Source organism: Myotis lucifugus, unplaced genomic scaffold, assembly GCF_000147115.1.
Source record: "Myotis lucifugus unplaced genomic scaffold, Myoluc2.0 scaffold_156, whole genome shotgun sequence".
Lineage (NCBI taxonomy): Eukaryota > Metazoa > Chordata > Mammalia > Chiroptera > Vespertilionidae > Myotis > Myotis lucifugus.
The window spans coordinates 2,687,624-2,710,750 of NW_005871204.1; the positions used below are offsets into that span (position 1 = coordinate 2,687,624).

General features: G+C 38.5%; 1 protein-coding gene and 1 pseudogene across 1 annotated transcript in view; one reads left to right on the forward strand and one right to left on the reverse strand.

Annotated features, from left to right (window-relative positions):
• The window catches only part of RAB3IP (RAB3A interacting protein), a 38,892-nt gene that overhangs the window by 9,245 nt on the left and 6,520 nt on the right, over window positions 1–23,127 (reverse strand). Inside the window, exons 3-6 of the mRNA XM_023759462.1 lie at window positions 14,321–14,416; window positions 7,101–7,178; window positions 5,352–5,555; window positions 1,281–1,409 (exon numbers count right to left, since the gene is read on the reverse strand). Coding sequence (XP_023615230.1) covers window positions 1,281–1,409; window positions 5,352–5,555; window positions 7,101–7,178; window positions 14,321–14,416 — 507 coding nt within the window. The remainder of the gene's footprint in view (window positions 1–1,280; window positions 1,410–5,351; window positions 5,556–7,100; window positions 7,179–14,320; window positions 14,417–23,127) is intronic.
• Window positions 6,170–7,037, forward strand: LOC111827374 (annotated as a pseudogene).

Here is a 23,127-nt window from a genome sequence, read left to right on the forward strand (position 1 = left end):
GCACATTCAGAGCTCTGAGAAATCTATGCACACACTCCAAGTGTATATTAATATCTCACGGAACCCTCGCATTTCACGGAACACAGTTTGAGAAACATTGGGTCACAGTGTTCCTTCAGGAAGTGTGTGCCCACATGGGCTTTGGAGGTGAGCTCCTTACAGGGGGGAAGAAACCACGTAACCTTGGTTTAAATTCTTTTATACAATTCAAACGTTGTTATGAAAGGCAATTCAGTTACAGCTAAATAACTTCTCTCATTATCTGGAAGAGGATTAAAGGCATTAATTCCAATCTCTGTTCAACCTTCCTCACAATTAACATCTACTGTTAATGCAACTTCAAAATGAACATTGTAATGTTTTATTTTGCTAAATATATGCAATTTTTAATATTGGCCATTCATAACACAGCAATATATACTAATAACAGCTATATATTTTCTGAACATGCATTTATGTGTATAAGAGTCTACAAAAGAATTAACAGAATTATCAAATATTAAATGCCCAGATGGAGATGGTAGCAACTAATAAACAACAGATGAAACAGGCAGTGAAACTCCAGTGTGGCAAAACTATTAATACTGAATGGCCTACCTAGAACCAGGCACAGAGCCACAATGAATAACACGTCTACATATCAAGTGTTTTACTGCTCATCTTAACATCTCCTTACAAGTGATGTTATCATTAAATCCTCTAAAGACTTAACATAAATAAGACTTTTAGGATTAACTATCTTAAACACTGATTGGCATGATATTTACATATATACCTTCCCCAAACAAGTTAAAATTATGATCTTACATGTGTATAGGGCCTTATATTTTTAAAAAGTGTTTGTCTATCTACCTCATTCACTTCATTTTATCCTCTTAACAACCCTATGCTATAGACAAGGAAGGCATTTTTCCCCACTTTAAAGATGAAGAAACTGAATATAATTTTTATCATGTACAAATAAACTCAACGAATATCTTAGTGTAGAAGTTCCCTTACACTGAAGCCTGGACTGAGAATCAAGAATAAGCCCTACCCCCAACACATATTTAATACTTTACTCCAATGTAACACACACTGCACTGTGAATGATCCTCTGCTCAAATAAGAAAAGCACTTAAATGCCAAGAAATTATGATCCTGATATGAAATAGGAAAAATGGTAAAACATGACATTTTATAAAAACTTATTTATATAAGAGTTATTAAAATATATTAACGTGATTTAATAGAAGGTACAGGAATACCTAATGCATTCTATTAAATTTTTTTTAAATTACCTCACTTTTGGAGAATGTTAAACATGGGAAGATATCTTCCTGATAGATTTTGTCTAAAAAAGGACACGTTCTGTCCATTGTGGGTTCATCCTTCCAAGATCTGAATTCATTATACAGAGACAAGTCAGCCTGGCAAACCAAAAGAAAACACAAAATAACCTGTTAAAAAGTACAAATATAAAATTACTTTATACAACCAAAACCTATTTAAACATTACTGAAAAAGAAATACTCTTCATTTAAAATAATAAACTGAACCATTCTTGATTAGTTATAATACTTGGTAGCAATTTTTCTTTTTAAAAAAATCCAAACTCCCACATGACTAATTGGCCCTTTTCAATGTACCCACTATGGTATTTAATGATGCTATCATTATCTCTCCCAAAAATTAACGTGGAGCTCCTCTTAAGATACATGTGCACACTGTCCTAAATATTAAAAAAAAATGATGACAAGTCTTTTCTGAAAATAATCAAAAATTAATTTGGACTCTAGTTAATTAAATAAAATGTTTGCATAAAGTAAGACTGACTAAATTGCGAAACCAGAAATTTGGGGTTAAAAATTATGCTAATTGTTCTAATATTACCTGAGGGCATTTCCAAAGGAATTTCCATAGTGTTTATTGTATAAGCAGCAAGACTAAAAGAAGCACACATATAAGCCTCCTAAATTGACTAGCTTGAAATATAACATTTATTTAGATATCTTTTTTGGTATATGAATATCCAGTAACGACAAACTGAATCATCAAAAATAATCCAGATTTGCACTGGCCTTCCTATTCACTCTTCCAGTTGTCCCTCTCTTTCCCTCCTCCCTTTTAACTAATTTTCCCCAAGTATTTTTTCACTACAGATTTCCTAATCCAGCTTAATACCACCTGTGAACACACAAAGCTGTACCTACCCTCAGCCACCCAAACAGAGTCATGTCCCTCAGCCTCCTGCAAGTCTGAGGTGCCCTTGTCCAGAAGCATTGGACACTATAAGTGAGGCACTGACACACCTCTGACCTCTAGGATAGCTGAGTCAGAGGTGCAGGTGTCTACAGGAAAGTAACAAAAGGCTGAGCGTATCCAACCTATCCTACAGACTTTCTTTTACGGTGGATAATGGCAATCTGTGACATTTTTTCATCCCAATCCATAAATTCCTTGAATCAAAGCTAAAAGCAAAAGGATAAAAATATTAGCAGATAAGTAATACTTACATTTTCAAATTAATTTTCTTTGTCAAATTTACCCTTTAAGGCAGCGGTCGCCAACCTCTCGGACCTCACAGACCACCAGTGGTCCGCGGACCACCAGTTGGCAACCGCTGCTTTAAGGAATATAAATGCCAGAACAGGTAAGTGGTGCTCTAAGGAAAGATTCTAGTTTAAAGGCAATAGCTTAAACTATTTATTAAAAATGGACTCACTGCCAGGAACTATGGTAAGCACTTCATAAACATTTAATACTCATAGCTACATGAGATAGATATTATGATCTCTGTTTTATAGAAAAGGAACTGGGGCTTAGAGAAATAAAGTAAGTTGCATAAGATTACACAGCAAAGCACTGGTAAAAGTTCAAGTTCACATCTAAGTGACCGCTCCCAAAGCCTTGCATAGTGCACGTGGGTGCGCCTCACTCACCCATGATTTAAATGTTGCGATTGTCATGACTGAACGCTCTCACCACATTTTCTACAGAAACATATGTTTCACTTTCTTTTGGGTTGCTATATCTTTTATTAAGATGTACACAGGTCAAATGTACATGTTTCCTTTGTCTAATAAAACTTCGTATTCTAATGTTTTGATATGTTTTCCACAAAACATTAGGATACAGGATAGAGCTGGAAAGCAAAAAGTTATTATTCTAAAGTTATAAACTGCCTATCCATATTTTAAGGAATTTCATAAACTAAAAACAAGACTTTAAAATATTTCATGACAAAACATTTCAATTTTGTCAGTGTAAATAACAGGAAAAAGGTTGAAATTACAAACACTCAGAAACTTTAGCCAAAATACAAGTTCTACCAAGCAATTAAAAAAGCTATTTAAATTAAAAGAAATTAAGGTCATGACTAACAAAAGTTTCTTAAATGTTTAACAGAAACCAATGTGAATTTTATATTGTGTTACATTCAGATTTGACAAGTACTTAACTTCTCTCTCATAGCATCTTTTGATAACTAAAAAAATATAATTCAATTAAAATATGTAACAAGCTTTGTTATTCAGTTTAATAAAGTCTTGGCCTCCATGTAAAAATTTAACTGAATGAGCACACATAGCTTCTTAAAGATTAATGGACTTGAATTCACCAATGTTAAATACAGCTTTAAAAAAAATGATGGGGGGACAAGAAGAGGTAAGCCAAAGAACTTATATACTTACTAGAGGCCCGGTGCACAAATTCATGCACAGGTAGGGTCCCGTGGCCTGGCCAGTGATTGGGACCTATAGGAGACCAATCAGGGATGGCAGGCCAGCCAGGGGGAGGAACCACGAGAGGTTGGCCAGCCAGCCCCAGTTGGGGCTGATCGGGGCCAGCTGGCCAGGGGGAGGGACTGCAGGAGGTTGGTCGGCTGTGGGAGGTTGGCTGTGGGAGCACACTGACCACCAGGGGGGCAGCTCCTGTGTTAAGCTTCTGCCCCTAGTGGTCAGTGCACATCATAGCAATCGGTCGACTGGTCGTAAAGGTCCTTTAGGCTTATCCTAATAATAGACAAACATGGTAATTGACCATACCTTCGCTACACCTCCCATTGGCTAATCAACGCAATATGCAAATTAACCACCAACAAAGATGGCGGCTAATTTGCATACTGCAGGCAGGGCGGGACAGCGCCATCCCGCCTGCCCCGCCGCCATCTGGGCCTGCTATCTGCGACCCGGGGCAGCGGATGTCTGTGTGCGACCCGACCTGGAGCGGCCGGGTGGTGCAGCAGCGATCAGCCAGCCCACCTGGCCTCCATCCGGGCATCCCGTGTGCGACCTGACCCAGGACGGCTGGGTAGGGCAGCAGTGATCTGCCGGCCCGCCCGGGCATCTCGTGTGTGACCCGACCCGGGGCGGCGTCCCAACCCCCGGATTGGCCCTGCCGTGTGCGCGACTCGGGGAGGCGGGGCAGGCACCGAGGGATCGAGCCTGCCATCTGCCACCCGGGGAGCGGGCCTAAGCAAGCAGGTGGTTATCTCCCGAGGGGTCCCAGACTGTGAGAGGGCACAAGTGGGGCTGAGGGACACCCCCCTCGCCCCCTCCCCCACCAGTGCACAAATTTTTGTGCACCGGGCCTCTAGTGTATATATAGATATGTATAGCCCATAGACACAGGCAATGGAGTAATGAAGACCTGGGGTGGGGGGTGGGGGCTGAGAAGAAGGAGGTAAATGGGGAGAAATGGGAGATATCTGTAATACTATTAACAATGAGAAATATTTTTTTAAAAAATGGAAGGGCTGCTCCATAAATTATTGATCAATCCCCTTGGAAATGCATTCTCATCACATGCAAGGATTAAGTAAAAATATTTTACAATTATATAATTTTTACTCAAAACAGCTCAAAAATAATTCCACATTATCTCAGTTATCTTTACATTTTTTAAAATGATAAGGTTTCCATTAGTTCTATTTTTTGTTGCTTAATTATCTAAATTAACTCTAGGACTTTAACTCTACTTCTCCCAGAATTTAAAAGCAACACACTATTCTTCAAGAAATCACCTTATTTTCACACGTCTTGCATTCCTTATTTTGTTAAAGTGCCCTAGCAATAAATTTTAACTAGCCAGATCACAAAAGCTACCCACTCTCCTTTATGCAAAACATGACAGTTTGCTCCTTTAATGAAATATCGAGATTAAGACACTTACCAAGTTTCCAGGAGGTACTCCAAGGTCAGCCAGGTAGAGAATGGAATTGAAGAATCCCTGAAAGCAGCCAGCTCTAGATTAAGCCTCCCCCATCTTAATACTGCTAGAAAATGTTGCTGGCAAAAATCATAACTGACACCTCAGTGATGAGAATAAATAAGTATCAATAGAGTCAGAGGGAACAGTCCTTGACGAGTTACCTCTTTGCAGTCTTTTACAAATGGCTGTATCACATTGAAGTCCTGGTGACTGCCACTCATAGCACTGCTTGTACTTTTATTTCTTGTATGCCCCTTTTTAAAAGGTGTCTTTCCACCTGGCAGAGGCTCCTGTGTTGGCGATGTTGGAGAACTGGACAATACAAGTGTCTTCAATGCAGCTACTTCAGCTTGAAGTACATCAATCTTGAAAAGAAATCAACATAATTTCATATACTAAATACGGTTAATGACAGAGGCAGCTAAAGGTTAGCAATTTTGTCAAAACACTTTCCTTTCAAAGATGAAATATAAGTTTCACCTGTATTTCCTGGGGATTAATAAAAGGAAAGGAAAGCTAAGTTATTTTATGTTTCCACATGGTTTGTATTCAGCTGCTATTCACAATGTCAAGTGATCTTTAAAAATTATCAAAATGTCTAACATTTATATGAATTTTCAAAATCTTCAAAATATAATAGCTTATGATTAGTTGTAGTTCATTCCTAAAACATAAACTCTAATAACTTTTCAGTGGCTTTATTCAGTGAATTAAGAAAACAAATATTAACTTTAAAACGTGACCATATAATCCTTTTGATAATACTTGTGATTCACAAGCCTTTGAATCATTTGGTTCTACTTATGAATGGGCACCAAATGTTCATTATTAATCTACATAGTAGCTATTTTCTCGTTCACAGTTTCCTACAGTTTCCCACATCTTCTAAAATAAGCACTACTTTACAATCAGAACAAAACCCAGTAACTGGTAAGGTATCTGTAAGACAGTCATCACTAGGGACGGGAAGAAGTTCCAGATGGTGGCAGCCAGGGCAGGGGTCCTAAGAGTGCGAAGGCTGCAAAGGGCAACCAGAACCTGGTGCTGCTGAGAGCACAGATAGCCTCCCACCTTACCCAGGACCTGACCTGGGGCCCTATCCCTAGACCCCAGAAGAACGGTCTGCCGCTGCCAAGAAGTATAATATGCGGGTGGAAGACTATGAGCAGTACCCGGATGATGGCATGGGTTATGGTGTCTCCCCAAAGCTCTGTGACCGCTCACAGCACAAGAGAGATCTATGGTGTGACTAGACCACCCAGACCTGAGACTGAACTGGGGTGAGCCGATCCACGAGATGTGTGGATCAAGAACCATGTGGACACGGCCCCCAGGCCTGTTTCTTGAAATCTCATGTGTAAGCACCTCTTCAGCTTCATGGCCTTCATGCTATTCATGTCTTGGGTGGGAGAGACTTACCCCTCCTACCAGCTTGTGGGCCTAAAGCCAGTGATGGCGAACCTGTGACACGCGAACTCATTTTTTTGGTTGATTTTTCTTTGTTAAATGGCATTTAAATATATAAAATAAATATCAAAAATATAAGTCTTTGTTTTACTATGGTTGCAAATATCAAAAAATTTCTATATGTGACACGGCACCAGAGTTAAGTTAGGGTTTTTCAAAATGCTGACACGCCGAGCTCAAAAGGTTTGCCATCACTGGCCTAAGCAGTATTCTTATAATAATCTGTACCGGGAATGAGGTGGCGATCCCACCAAGAGCCTAAGCAGGTGGTTCACTATGAAATCTGGGGAAATTCATGGGTTTTGTACCCCCTAATTGACCCCTTCATTCCCAGAGATTTAACCTTAATGAAATCCCTAAAAAAACAGTGCTGTGGTTAAAATAAAAAATAGTAATCACTAATTTCTTTACATTTTATACTACTCCAAGCAGTAAAAACTTACTTTTCCTTGTGCTTCTTTTAGCTGTTTTTCTGCTGTTGCCTGCTTGACATTTGCTTCTCTCACCATCTTATGAGCTTCCTGAAAAAGTTAACATCTCAAATTTTGGAAACTAAGTAGCATTTATTTTCAAAAATCTCTTAAGTGATTGAAAAAAAGATTTACTACCAAAATTTAGCCTGAAAATAAGTACTCAATGTCAACTACTGAAATAACAGTTGTCAGCAGATAGACAAACTATTAGAAATTAGGAAGAGGGACATTTTTTAGTACCTATTACCACTGACGCAGTCAAGCTGAGGTCACTCCCTCTGATCCATGGTTGAATAAAGGACTGTGAATGTGATGAAGAAAATATATGACCCATATGTTAAACCCATGTCCTACGAAGTTAGATTTTTAAAACTTTATATATGTGTGTGTATGTTTGTGTGTGTGTGTGTGTGTGTGTGTGTGTGTGTATTAGTTACAGCAAAGACATACAGAAGGGACAAGTAAAAATATTAAAATATCAAGTGTTGCAGTTTACAGAAATAAAGCTGAGAAGCCTTAGAGATTTCAATTTAAAAAATCCACAAATGATATGAAGTAATGACTTTGTACAGAGAAATCTAAAGAGATAAATCAGTTTAATATGTAATGGGGTCTTAATTTTATAGTGCCACAAATATGAAACTCCAGGTATTTAATTATCTTTTATTCATATAATATTTATTCATCAAACATTTATTCACACCACCTCTGCATGAGGTTGCACTCGTAGTGCTCATAATATACTAGGAAAAGTCAAGCTCCCTGCTCTTATGGACCTTACATGCTGATTATGTTCTAATAATTAAAATATCTGAGCAAGAATTCTGGATATACTCTAAGTGAGGTATGAACTTTTATAGTTTTCTAAGAAAGAGAGGGATATGACTGAAATTGTATTTTTAAAAGATTATTCTGCTGTATGGAATAATCCCTATGAAGAATTAATGATGGACTGAAACAGTATATAGGGTGCTCTAGACAGTCCCCTGGGATGAACAATTAAAAGAGCTGGACAGTTTTTTAAATGTGTTTGAAGGCATTAGAGAGCAAATAAAATAGTGAAGGACTGGGGGACCAAGATCCAACAGAAGATGTAAACCCAGAAAAGAGAGCTGGAATTAGGGGTGACTTTTCCCCTTGAGATAAAAAGGACACAGTGAAAAGATACAGCACACATGTAATTGAAGTCGCAGAAGGAAAGAAAAGAGAGCTAGAATGAGGGAAAGCAGTCTCTAAAAAAGTACCATATAGGATTTTACACGCTGACAAAAGACATCAAAAGGTAGGTATAAAAAGTTTGACCCCTGGCTGGTTTGGCTCATTGGGTAGGGTATCGGCCAATGGATGGACTGAGGGGTCCCGGGTTTGATTCCAGTCAAGGGTACATACTTCCATTGCAGACTCCATCCCCGATCCCAGTAGGGGTGAATACGGGAGGCAACCAATCAATGTCTTTCTCTCTCTCTCTCTCCCCTCCTCCCTTCCACTCTCTCTAAAAATCAATGGAAAAATACCCTCGGGTGAGAATTTTAAAAATAAATAAATAAATTTCAAAAGTTTGAAATTTTTCCTATCACTTTATCACTCTGTAGCTGAAAATAACAGAAGAATCATCTATACCAGGAGTCAGCAAACTTGTTCTGTAAGAGCCAGATAGTAAATAGTTTTGGCTTTGTGAGCCATACAGGCTGTTGCAACTACTCAATTCTGCTGTTGCAGTGTGAAAGCAACCACAGACAATAAATATAGAACAAATGAGTGTGACCATTTCAATAAAAATTTATGGGCACTAAAATTTGAATTTCATATAGTTTTCATAGGTCACAAAATATTCTTTTGATCCCCTGCAACCATTTAAAAATGTAAAAACCAATCTTAGCTCAAGGCTGTACAAAAGTAGACATAGACTAGTTTTACCCTACAGGAAGTAGTTTGCAGACCTCTAGTCTATGTAAACATTCAAATCTTTATACTTACAAACTTTGAAAAGAGAATTTTTAACCTAATTCTCCCCAAAGAATGAATTATTCCTAATCTTCTGATTAGTTTGCAAAAACAATTTGTTGGTATTAGAGAAGACAGAAATTCAGTAAATTCAGTAGAGAATTTTCTGAAAAAAACCTTCATGTAACTGACAATGGAAATGAAACTTCAGTATAATTTTTTAAAACAGGGAAAGATATACTTCTTCCATTTGGATCAATATGTTTGTTAGTTATCAGCAACATTAAATATAAATGTTTTCAAAACAAAACAAAACAAACAAAAAAACACAACATTTAGACCAGACCTTGATCTGGATAACAAATTGTTAATACGAGATTTTCAAAAACAAGGTAACATATTCAATCCCACTCTTCTCACTAAATACAGGGGTGAGCAAAAGTAGGTTTACAGTAGTAGCATACAAGACAGTTTACTCTTGTATTATTATTTATTAATTACTAGAGGCCCAATGCACGAAATTCGTACATGGGGGTGGGGGAGTCTCTCAGCCCAGCCTGCACCCTCTCCAATCCGGGACCCCTTGGGGGATGTCCGACTGCAGGATCGGGCCTAAACCGGCAGTCGGACATCCCTCTCACAATCCAGGACCACTGGCTCCTAACCGCTTGCCTGCCTGCCTGATCACCCCCTAACTACTCCCCCGCCAGCCTGATGACCCCTCACTGTTCCCCACCAGCCTGATGCCCCCTCACTGTTCCCCCAGCAGCCTGATCACCCCCTAACTGCTCCCCCACCGGCCTGATCATCCCCTAACTATTCCCTCGCTGGCCTGATACCCCTAACTGCCCTCCCCTGCTGGCCTGATCCCCCTAACTGCCTCTGCCCCGCCACCATGGCTTTGTCTGAAAGGAAGTCCGGAAAATGTCCGGTCTAATTAGCATATTACCCTTTTATTAGTATAGACTAGAGGCCTGGTGCACAAAAATTTGTGCACTCGGGGGGTCCCTCAGCCCGGCCTGTGCCCTCTTTCAGTCTGGGACCCCACGGGGGATGTCCACCTGCTGGCTTAGGCCCGCTCCCCAAGGGAACAGGCCTATGCTGGCAGTCAGAAATCCCTCTGGCAGCCTGGGAGGCCTCGGGGGCTGTCTACTTGCCAGTGGGGACCAGGCCTAAGCTGCAGTCGGACATCCTTAGTGCTGCTGAGGAGGCGGGAGAGGCTCCCGCCATCACTGCTGAGCTGGCAGCCATCAGCCTGGATTGTGGCTGAGAAGAGCTCCCCCTGTGGGAGCACACTGACCACCAGAGGGCAGCTCCTGCATTGAGCGTCTGCTCCCTAGTGGTCAGTGTGTGTCATAGTGACCAGTCATTCCCAGTCTTTCTGCTGTTAGGGTCAGTTTGCATATTACCCTTTTATTATATAGGATTACATTGTTTCCCATACAAACAACTGTAAATCTGCTTTTGCTCAACCCTGTAAGCAAATGCACACATATACACAGTATGTTTTAGTGAGAAGAAAGTATATTGTACTATTACAAAAAATTTTACGCATTTTTATTCTTACTCTTTTCAAAATTAATGCGACACATTATGACTTAGTGTACGCATATAATTTATGAGTAAGTACATATGCTGTTAGAACAGTGCCTAACACACAGGGAACACTCAGTAAATATGAGGTATCTTTATCATAATTAAGGTACATGCTCAATTTTTTTTTACAGATCAGGTACATGAACAAAAAGTTTGGCATATACTGATCTAGGTAAGAAACGATGGTGGCTGGAAGACGGTGACAGCAGATTCAAAATAGAAAGGCAGACAGATTTTTTATGTTCTCCAGGGACTGTCACAGGACCTTTTGGACAGTTTCAGTGTAGGATGAAGAGGGGCCTCAGTGATGACTCCTTTTCTGTGGCTTGAGACAAAGGAATTGCCACTTATGATTTTCATAGTACTCAAGGCAAGAGTCGAGGTCCCAGCACTGCTCATTATCTATGCCTCATTTTCTTCACAGATTAAAATAATAATTTGTAGTCTATGCCTAGCATTATGGAGAGAAAACCAGATACAGCACAAAAATTTGCCAAAATTGGCTGACAAAATATTTTTAAAATCTTAAGATTACCTATGTTAAATGTAGACAACTTTATAAAGCATTCTTTCAATGGAGTTCACTTTATCTCTAAATCTGAGATACAAGAAAAAAAAATATATATATATGTGTGTGTAACTTTAAAGTTCTTCGATTTGATACTTTTAAGACTCAACTTTGATACAAAGTATAATTATATTCAAGATTATTTGTTCATAATACATTAATAAACTGCTAATTTGAATTTATCTGGTAAATTTATCAAACTGTACAAATTAATTTTATTCAGAATAATCTTTAATTCTTAAAACTATACATGTATATACATATCATAAAATGCAAGCAAATACTCTTTTCATAAGACAATGGTACATTGAGATCACAAAGCCACAATTAAGACTAGAGAAAAACTTTTAGCACTGTTTTTCAAAATTCATAAATAACTCGTTTAAATACAACTTTCTTCATTACCAAAATCATGTTTAATCACTGTAATTTCTTTTCCAGAAAGTTTACGGTGTCAATGCTATTAGCCATTGTAAGAGTAGGGGACAGGTTAGGGATCCCAAAACTATGTTTTTTAGATATACTTTTTCATTAATAGCACAAACTGCATTTCTGGTACTTCACATCCCATTACAGCAGTAGTTCTCAACCTTCTGGCCCTTTAAATATAGTTCCTCATGTTGTGGTGACCCCCAACCATAAAATTATTTTCGTTGCTACTTCATAACTGTAATGTTGCTACTGTTATGAATCATAATGTAAATATCTGATATGCAGGATGGTCTTAGGCGACCCCTGTGAAAGGGTCGTTCGACTGCCAAAGGGGTCGCGACCCACAGGTTGAGAACTGCTGCATTACAGAGAGGAAAAAGTTTCTTTCCGTTAGTTTCCTTCTATTTCATCTAACAGAATATACATGTAAGTACAGAAGGTGGAGCTAAGTATGGCTAAAATTAGGGCAGGCAGGTAAGAAATCAAAATTAATATAAGTATTATAACACGTTTGCTTTCTTCTCTAGTATCCATATCATTACAAAATTTTCTTTTGCCAGACAATATTGGAAGAAAAAGTCTTATGTTTCTGTATACCCCTTGTACATATAAAATGTAACAGGTCACACAGCTCCTATTTCAGATCTTTAACTTTCCACTCTCCTCCACCTTAAATTTCTCTTCCTCTCATCTCCAATGACTAGTTAACTAAACAAAATAAATTAGTTTTTAAATGTTCATGAAAGAAAAGGACTCCAAAAAAGACAAAGACAAAGAAGAGGGCAAACAAGTGTGGAACAGAGGGAGCATGGAAAGCTCACATGTCTGAAGATATCCACTGCAATGCTACTTATAATGATAGAAACTGTGGAATACATATTTGATAGATTATTCTTTCATTACACTGAGTATGCAGTAGCATGAAAAGAGTTTTATTTGGGGGAAAAAAACCTATAAAATGTATTAGTATTGCAACTACGTGAGCAAACATGCATATCCAACAATGAAACAGATGCTGCATAAATACAAATAAAGGATGAAGAAATTTTCCCACTAAAATCTTGTAAAAGTTTTAAGAACAAACTTTTGAGAAAAAAATATCGATAAGTGCTAACAACATTAGGTATCCTCATAACACATCAATGTTTTTGATAAGGAACGGAGGCTAACCTAAAGGAGGCACTCCATGGAAGTAATTTTTAACAGCAAGGAAGTACTATCCTCTACTCACCCCTCATGGATATTTATAAGTTGTCAAAATGATCAGGGAGTATTTCTAGCATTTGGGGGCAAAGCCAAGTATGATGGTTAATTTTGTATGTCAACTTGACTGGGCCACATGGTGTTCCCAGATATTTGGTCAAGCATTATTCTGGGTGTTTCTGGATGAGATGAACATTAAAATCAGTAGACTGAGCAAAGCAGACTGCCCTCCATAATATGGGTGGGCCTCATTCAATCAGTAGAAGACCTGAATAGAACAAAGGCTGATCCCCAGAGAATAAGAGAGAATTCTTCTTGCCTTCAGACTTGAATTGAAACATCAGCTCTTCCTGGGTCTTGAGCCTTTGGACTTGGATTGGAACTACACCATCAGCTGTTCTAGGTCTCCAGCCTGCCAAATCACCCTGTATAACTTGGGACTTACCAGCCTCCATAATCACATGAGCCTCTTTCTGTATATGTGTATATGTATCTATGTATATACACACATGCTATTAGTTCTGTTTAGTGGAGAATCCTGAATAATATACCAAGGATGCTAAATGTCCTACAATATCAGTGGCTGCCCTATTGAGAAACACTGAGTTGGGTAAAAATTTTGGTCCCAAGTGGTGGACAGAGCATCGGCCTTCGGACTCAAGGGTCCCAGGTTCAATTCTGGTCAAGGGCATGTACCTTGGTTGCGGGCACATCCCCAGTGGGGAGTGTGCAGGAGGCAGCTGATCGATGTTTCTCTCTCATCGATGTTTCTGACTCCCTATCCCTCTCCCTTCCTCTCTGTAAAAAATCAATAATATATATATATATATTAGAAGTGTATGTAACTCCTAACATTCCGCAAATCATACAGTATCAGATATATATCAAAGGTTTGCCATCTGCCGAAACCGGTTTGGCTCAGTGGATAGAGCGTCGGCCTGCGGACTGGAAGGTCCCAGGTTCGATTCCGGTCGGGGGCATGTGCCTGGGTTGCAGGCACATCCCCAGTGGGAGATGTGCAGGAGGCGGCTGATTGATGTTTCTCTCATCGATGTTTCTGACTCTCTATCTTTCTACCTTCCTCTCTGTAAAAAATCAATAAAATATATAAAAAAAAAAAAGGTTTGCCATCTTTGTTGTAGAGTCATACAAAGTTACTCTAAAGCAGTCCCTAAGTATTTGGTGAAAATCAAAATTAAATTTACCTCCTTTCTTTCCACATATCCATATTTAAACAACCTCATACTGGTAGCCCATAGTGTTTTTTCATTTCACAGCATTTTAAGTCGCAGTCTCTATATTTCTTAAAAATTTTATTTTTTCTTAGAAGACTTATAAATATGTATAAAGTTAAGCATATTTTTCCTCAAGATTCCCTCAAAAAAACAACTCTATCAATATATAATAATCACGACTTTGCTTTTGGCCAAGACGTAAATAGACCAACCTCAAACAGACTAGCTGTGAGTTCCTCCAATTCCTGTCCAAGTTGATCACGTACTTTAGAAAGCCTCTCACACTCTTCATCTTTTAACTTCAGTTCCTGTGAGAAATTGATCATTTTATTTTGGGTTTCCATAGTTTTAAGTCAGATTCAGCAGACTATATAATCTTTACTAATAAGATTACAAAATATTAATACTGTCCACTCCTACAATATTCACACTAAAAATGTTTATTTAGCACTTGCTATGTGGAAGACAATGAGGCAAATCTAAAATTACAAATAATTCTAACTCACATATTAAATTTTCATGTTTCATAAACATCCAAAGATTAAATATTATATATTATGTGTGAAAATAAACAATTAAATGATTTCATTCTTTTTTCCTTTAACTTTTTTCTGAACATATTTATTTCCATCAAGCAAGCAATTTCTTCAACTATGCATATTCAATAAAAGTTCAACAGGTTTTTTTGCCCATTTTTGCTTTAAAAATTGTTTGTATATAATTTTATGTAATATACCACAATTAGTCTAAAGTTTCCATCAGGAGACTATACCATTTAAGACTACAATAAGAGACAAATGATGCATATTTAAAATTCAGAAGAATGTTAATAACAAAAATCACATCTTACATTTATACATAACTCCCAATAGGTCACAAAAAATGTTAGAAAATTTCTTTATTAAGATGTTACAGTATGATTGTCAGAGAGGTACGAGACTTATCAGGATGTTCACTTAGTAAGTTATATAATGTCTAATCCAGCGGTCGCCAACCTTTGAGACCTCACGGACCACCAGTGGCAACCACTGGTATAATCACTGGGGTCTACACTTGAAACTAATATAATATTGTATATCAACTATAATTGAAAAATAAAAAATGATGTAAATGTAAAAAATTTTAAGATGTTACTAATATGCAATTTTATGTTGCCCTAAATTAATCATTCAAATTTAGATATTAAAAAAAAAATCCAAGCTCCTTATATATTGGTCACAATTGAACTAATAAATAATGGCTTAGTTGTGTAATTATTGTGGTGGCAGCAAAGTTTTTGAATTTCCCAAGGACAACTCCTGAAAGCTAAATCTACCAAATAGGATATCAGAAAAACCCAATGACTACATCTACACTAATAATGGACATATGTAAATTGACTGTGCCTTTGCAACGCCCCACAGCCAATCAGGAGTGAGTATGCAAATTAACCCAACAAAGCTGGCGGGCCTGTGGGCAGCACACACGCGCGGCAGGCACCGAGTGGCCAGGGGCGGGGTGGGACGCTTGCGTCATCACCGATGATGCAGGCGTTCTGCACTGCCCCAGCTGCTCCAGGCCTCTGGGCAGCGTGGCAAGGCAGAAAGGGGCTCCGGCCGGAGCAAAGGCAGTGCCAGCAGCCAGGGGAAGGAAGGCCCACTCTTGCACGAATCTTCGTGCATTGGGCCTCTAGTCTTCAATAAAAGTAGGTAAAAGAGAATCCCCTCAAAGCTTAGACTATGAGGGAATGTGGCTGCACTGCCAACACTGCAGGATCAGCAACTCTGTGAAAGGGAGCAACAGGAAGTAAATGGGACTACAGACGTACCCTGCAAAATCCAAGAACCCGAAAAATCACTATAAGTACCCCTAAAGCAAAGGATTCTACCATTGGTGGAAACTGGAAGAACAGACTGAGAACAAACGGGGAAAAGGGAAAGGTTTTCTCAGGCTCCATATTGCAGGTGAGCGCAAAAATCTGCCCTGAGGCAGCAAACGGTCCTACTGTGAAGCTCTACACTCTCAGCCTCTCAAAGCAGCCAGCAGAGAAACCCTGCCAGGACACAGCACCACGCTAAGGGAAACACTCGTGTTATCTGAAACCAAACTGCAGGGCAGGGACATGGAGATAGAGAGAAGTTCAGATATTAAAGGAGGAAGGTCAGGGCAATGTTCCAAAGGAAACAGACCACAGAAAATACTATGAAAATATATCGTATGATGTAATGTTAAGGCTGCAAGGCTCACAGAGACACTGGGCTAGAGGAGAAAACCTTGAATAAGGCTTACCTCTGAGAGAAGTGGCTACACAGATACACCAATAACAATAGAAGGGAAAGCCCTGAACGTAAAACTAAGAAAGTTATCCTGGTTTATCCTACTCCTTCACAGGAATCTCCTTCCCATATTCCAGAAAAATCCAATTCATTAAAACATGGAAAACAGACAAAAATCTGTGAAGTTCTCATTATAAAAAAGTTAAACACAAAGCCAAGTCACCTATAAGAAAAAGAAAATCAGGCTGGTATTAAACATCAACAGCATTTTATATTAGAAAACAATGCAATAACATTTTTAAGATACTAAAAAAAAAGTGAGATGAAGATTTTTTTTATTTTTATTTTTTATTGATTTTAGAGAGAGAGGAAGAGAGAGGGAGAGATAGAAACATTGATGAGAGTGAAACATTGATTGGCTGCCTCCTGCACGCCCCCTGCAACCGGGGCATGTGCCCTGACTGGGAATTGAACCAGAGACCTCCTGGTGCATGGGATAATGCTCAATCCACTGAGCCATACCACCAGGTAAGATGAAGATTTTAAATCCAGCCAAAGTGTCCTTCAAGTGTAATGTCAGAGACAAAGAGTTATAAACCTGTAAAACTTTAGAGAATATCTCTCCCAGAGCATGCCTGAGTGGTCAAGTGGAGAATGAGTTTCAGATAAATAAGAAAAAAAATCAAGAATATATAATGTTAAAGACTGAGGATAAGCAGCAAATATATTTAATTATAGAACTACAACTAAAAGATGCGGATATCAAGAGAATGAAAACACGAGAAAATATCTGCAAAAGACATATCTGATAAAGATGTTTGTCCAAAATATACAAAGAATTATTAAAACTCAATAGTAAGGAAATGAACAACCTGGTTACAAAATGGCGAAAGATCTGAACAGACACCTCACCAAAAAGACATACAGAGGGCAAGTAAACATATGGAAAAAAAATGTTCCAAATCATATGAAATCAGGGAAATGAGAATTAAAATGAGTACCACCAAAAACCAGAACACAGACAACGCTAAATGCTGGCAAGGTGAACAACAGGGACTCTCATTCATTGCTGGTGGGAATGCAAAATGGTACAGCCACTGTGGAAGACAATTCAAGTTTTTATAAAATTAAACATATTCTTTTTAAAAAATATACATAAGACTATTTATTGCAACAGTGATTGGTATGGGAAAATATTAGAAATAACCTAGATACCTATTAATAAGGAAGTAGTTAAATAAATTACAGTAATCCATACAATGAAATGGGTTCAATTTCAGGATTGGGGTTATGGTTAATGTGAATGCTGAGAGAAAATAGTCAAGATAGCTTAAGTAAAAATTCAAGATGTGAACAGTGCTTACATACCTTTACATATTTCAATAGGTAATATTTAGTTTCGTGCATACAGAAAGCCTTTAAGGAAATACATAAGAACTTCCTAACCAGTTTGTCTCTGGGAAGGTAACTGGCTGATTGACAGACCAAAAGCAATCTGACAAAAACTAAACACATCTTAATATACAACCCAGCAACCACACTCCTTGATATTAAACCAAAGGAGCTGAAAACTTATGTCCACACAAAAGTCTGCACTTGAATGTTTATATATTCATAACTGCAAAAACTGGGGAGCAACCAAAATATAGGTGAATGGATAAAAAATTCAGTAGGGAAATGAATAAACTGTGGTGGTACAACCAGATAAAGGAGTATTACTCAGGACTAAAAGGAAATGAGCTACCAAACCATGAAAAGGCATGTAAGAAAATAAATGATGTTACCATATTTAAAAATCCAATCTGAAAAGGCTACTTACTGTATGATTCCAACTGTATGACATTCTGGAAAAGTAAAACTATGGAGACAGTCAAAAGATCAATGGTTAACAGGGTTTAGAGGGTAGGAGGGATAAGTAGAGCATAGAGGATTTTTAGGGCAGTGAAACTATTCTGGATGATACTGTAATGGTAGCTCCATGTCACTGTACACTTGCTAAAATTCATAGATGTATACCACCAAGAGTAAACCCTAATGTAAATACAGGACTTTGGGAAATGATGATGTGTCAATGTAGGTTCATCAGTTGTAACACCAAAAACTCTGGTGCAGAATGTGGATAATGAAGGAGGTTGTGTGTGTGTTGGGACAGGGTTTTATCAGAACTCTGTAATTCCCTCTCAATTTTTCTGTAAACCTAAAACTGCTCTAAAAAATAAAGTGTTGGTTTTTTGTTTTTGTTTTGTTTTTTAATGGGGATAGCTCTAACCAGTGGTGAAAGCACTGGCCCATGCACCGAAGGGTTGCAGGTTATATTCCTGGTCAAGGGCATGTACATGGTGCGGGTGAGTGCAGGAGGAAACAAATCCATCTCTCTCTCTCTCTCTCTCTCTCTCTCTCTCTCTCTCTCACCGATGTTTCTCTCCCTCTCCCTCCCACTCCCTTGCTCCCTTCCACACTCTCTAAAAATCAATGGAAAAAATATCCTCAGGTGAGGATTAACAATAAATAAATAAAATGGGAATAAAGCTGACAAAACAATTATATAAATGTTATAAGCTTCAGGAATATAAAAGTAATACACACAAACAAAAAATAGGAGAAAGATTAAACTAAATTCAGAACATCTTAAATATTAACTGGGAGTAAAGAGATACAAATCACTTTGAGGCTCACAAATCAATTAGTATAAACCTAAACACATTTAACACCATAGAGATTAACATTATTTTAACTACAATTTAATTATACAAGAAAAAGAAACAGTAACTAGATAATTTCAGTATTTTTTCAAGGTAGGGAACAAAGGCAGTAGCTAAAGAAGGGCTAGGAGATATTTATATCTTCAATTAAAGGTAACAACTAGAATGGAAATCAAACCTTCTAAAATACCAAAAAGGAAAAGAGGAGGAGGAGGTCACACACACACAAAAATGGAGCACACAGTGAAAAGACATTTGAAAGCCATGTAACAGAAACATGCCCAAATATAGCACGTTTACCAATAAATGCAAATGGACATAACTCACCTATTAAAATTATTTTCAGACTAGAGGCCCGGTGCACAACATTCGTGCACTTGGCTTGGGGGGAGGGGGGAGGTGTCCCTCAGCCCAGCCTGCACCCTTTAGCAGTCCGGCAGCCCTTGGGGAATGTCCGACTGACAGCTTAGGCCCGCTCCTCGCAGTCGGACATCTATAGCTGCTGCGGAGACAGGAGAGGCTCCCGCCACCGCTGCTGCGCTCGCCAGCTGTCAGCCCGGCTTGTGGCTCAGCAGCACTCCCCCTATGGGAGCGCACAGACCACCAGGGGGCAGCTCCTGTGTTGAGCATCTGTGCCCTGGTGGTCAGTGTGCATCATAGCGACTGGTCATTCCGCCGTTTGGTAGATTTGCATATTACCCTTTTATTATATAGGATTAGCTAAAAAAGGAAAAATCTCTCTGTTCTCTATACAAGAGACATACATAAAACTAAGTGATTCAGACAGTAAAGATATAAGAATATAAAAAGTATACTAAAAATATAATAAAAATAAAAGAGGGCTGTCAATCTTGATAACAGAAAAGGCAGAATACAGGTCAAAATCATTAGAGACAAAGGAAACTTAATAATGCTAAAGACTACAATGCAAAATGAAAACTTTAAAATACTCCCAAATAAATAAATACTACTAAATATAGAAGTAAACTTAAACAAACAGACAGAAGGATATACTACATTCTTGAAAAGAAAAATATCATAAAGGTGCGAATTTTCCCTGAGTTAATTTATAAATCTGTAAATGCATAAATGTAATATCAGGTTCTTTTAAACTCTACCTTCTACTATTTTGTAAGTATATATGAGAACTAAGTCAATTCATTCAACTTTTCCTACTAGGTAGGCACTATGGTACTCCTTCAGAATACAAAACCAAGTAAGATACTACCCCTTGAGAAGCTTTCAATCTATTAGAGCAATACATATGTCATTCATGAAAGCAAAATTCTTGAATCACTTCCTAGTCTACTAAAGTGGCATAAACCTCACCCTAATACTAAAGACCCTTTACATGTGCTCAATTTCCTTTTTCAGAGTTATTTCCCTTGGTCCACACAGTAAAGCTAGAATTAAATTGGTCTGATTCACTCTTTATTATTGTTGACAGTATCACAGATGTCCCCATTTGCTCCCCCTGCACCTTCATCTACCCCCAGCCCCTGCCTTCTCAGGCCTTCACCACACAAATGTGTGTGTCCATGGGCTATACATATATGCATATAAGTTCTCTGGTTAACCTCTTCATGTCTCACCACACCCCTTCCCTCTGAGCTCTCTCAGTCTGTTCCATGCATCCATGCCTCTGGAGCTATTTTGTTCATCAGTTTATTATGTTCGTTAGACTCCACATATAAGTGAGATCATGTGATATTTGTCTTTCTCTGACTGGCTTATTTCACTTAGCATAATATTCTCCATGTCCATCCATGCTGTCTCAAAGGGTAAGAGATCCTTCTTTTTTTTACAGATGCATAGTATTCCATTGTGTAAATGTACCACATCTTTTTAATCTACTCATCTACTGATGAGCACTTGTTCTGTTTCCGGTTCTTAGCTATTGTAAATAGTACTGCTATGAACATAGGAGGGTTTCTCTAGATAAATTCTCAGAAGTGGAATCGCTGGGTCAAACAGCAGTTCCATTTTTAATTTTTTAATAAATTTCATACTATTTTCCATAGTGGCTGCACCAATCTGCATTCCCACGAGCAGTGTACTAGAGTTCCAGTTTCTCCACATCCTCGCCAGCACTTGTTGTTTGTTGATTCATTCTTGTTTCATTCCCCAAACTGATCCCATCCAGCTGGGCTAACCCTTTCCCTATAAATGTCTGCCTACCTTCTTTCTATGCTTCGAGGTCCAACTTAATCTACCTAATGAAGTCAAATTTGTATCGCATGTCAATATCTTTTAGAATTTAATTTGTACTTTTCATTATTGTAATACCGTTTTCAAAATTCATTTCTTCAACAACAAACATGAATTTTTTGTTAATTGGATGCTAATTTTTCTGTCAGCATCAGGCATTTATTTAGGTGCTAGAGACACAGAAAAGAAGTGAGACCCAGTCCATAGTTTTCACAAAGTCATAGCCTACTGAGGGTAGCCAATCTTTAAACAGATTTGCAAAGCAATTTGATAGGAGCTATAGTAGTAATAGGTACATACTAGAAAAAGGAGTTTGCCAAATGTAAAGGAAGGAATAAAACAGTATGGTTTATAGTAGCTAAAGATGGGGAGGAGTGGATGCCACAAGAGGATAATGCCAGAAAGTTAGGCTTATGGCCAGTCCTGAATAGCCATGGCTTAGAAATTGAGACTTCTGACCAGCGTGGCTCAACGGTTGAGCATCAACCTATGAACCAGGAGTTCATAGTTCAATTCCCCCAGGTTGCAGGCTCGATCTCCAGGGTGGGACATGCAGGAGTCTGCCAATCAATGTTTCTCTCTTATCATTGATGTTTCTCTCTCTCTCTCTCTCTCTCTCTCTCTCTCTCTCTCTCTCTCTCTCCTCTCTCTCTCTCCCCCTTCCTCTCTGAAATCAATAAAAATATATTTTTTTTAAAAAGTGGTGTTCCACATACAGTGGAACACTACTCAGTCATTTTAAAAAAGGTGAAATATTTAAAAAAAGAAACAGACTTACTTGAAAGACTAGGAGAAATTATCTCAAAGGCAATTGTTGGAAGCTACCCATTGTCTTTACCATCAGAGAAGTGTAAACAAGGAGCCCAGAACACTAGCGATCCTTGAGCCCTGGCAAGAGCCAGAGCTATGCACTAATTGTTTAGTCAAGACAATGGTAGCTCAAGCAATTTCCTGACAAAATAGTCTCAGAGTAAATCTTTACTAATATTTATTGACCTTTAAGATAGTCTGTTACTGGAATTGCCTGCCTAAGGGCTATATGTGTACCCCAAATTGAATAAAAGGTGGGCAAGGCCTGGGCACCAGTGAAGTCCTTCCCCTGCATTGGACTCTCCGCCTGGCCCCCATTATTTCCAAATTATTATTTCTTGTCTCTGTCATTTCCGCGCGGCCCTTCTCCAGATCCCGAACCCTGAGCCACGCGGGATGTGGCACACACAGGCAATGGTAAGTCACCACAGATTTTAAGCAGAATGGTAACAATCAGATTCACAATTCAAAATGATAACTTGGACAGTGTGGCTAGGTTAAAAAAAAAAAAAGACTGGAATAATTGAAACCAGTTGATCACTGCAATATTTTAAGCAAGAAATATAGAATTAGAGTGGTAATAACAGAGAAAAGAAATTCGAGAAATATTTAAAACACAGTGTCAAGACTCTTGATCAAGTGTACTAAGACATAATTTTTAAGATAAACATTTTATACATCAAGAAATAAAAATACTGTCAATGGTCCTGGACAGTGTTGCTCAGTGGTTAGAGTGTCAGCCCAAGCACCGGAGGGTCCAAGTTTGATTCCTACGCAAGGGCATGTGCCTGGGTTGCGAGGTTGCTCCCTGCCTCTGGTCAAGGGCATGCAGGAGACAGCCAGTCGATGTGTGTCTCTCACATCGATCACTCCCTCTCCCTCCCCCCATCTCTATCTGTCTCTCGTATCTCTTTCCCCCCTTCCCTCCCTCTCTCTCTCTGAAAAGCAATGGTGAGGATTAAAATAATAATAATGATGACATGAATTAAAAATACTATCAATGAAACTATGATACAATGCTTTTTTGCTTAGAATTTTCATTTT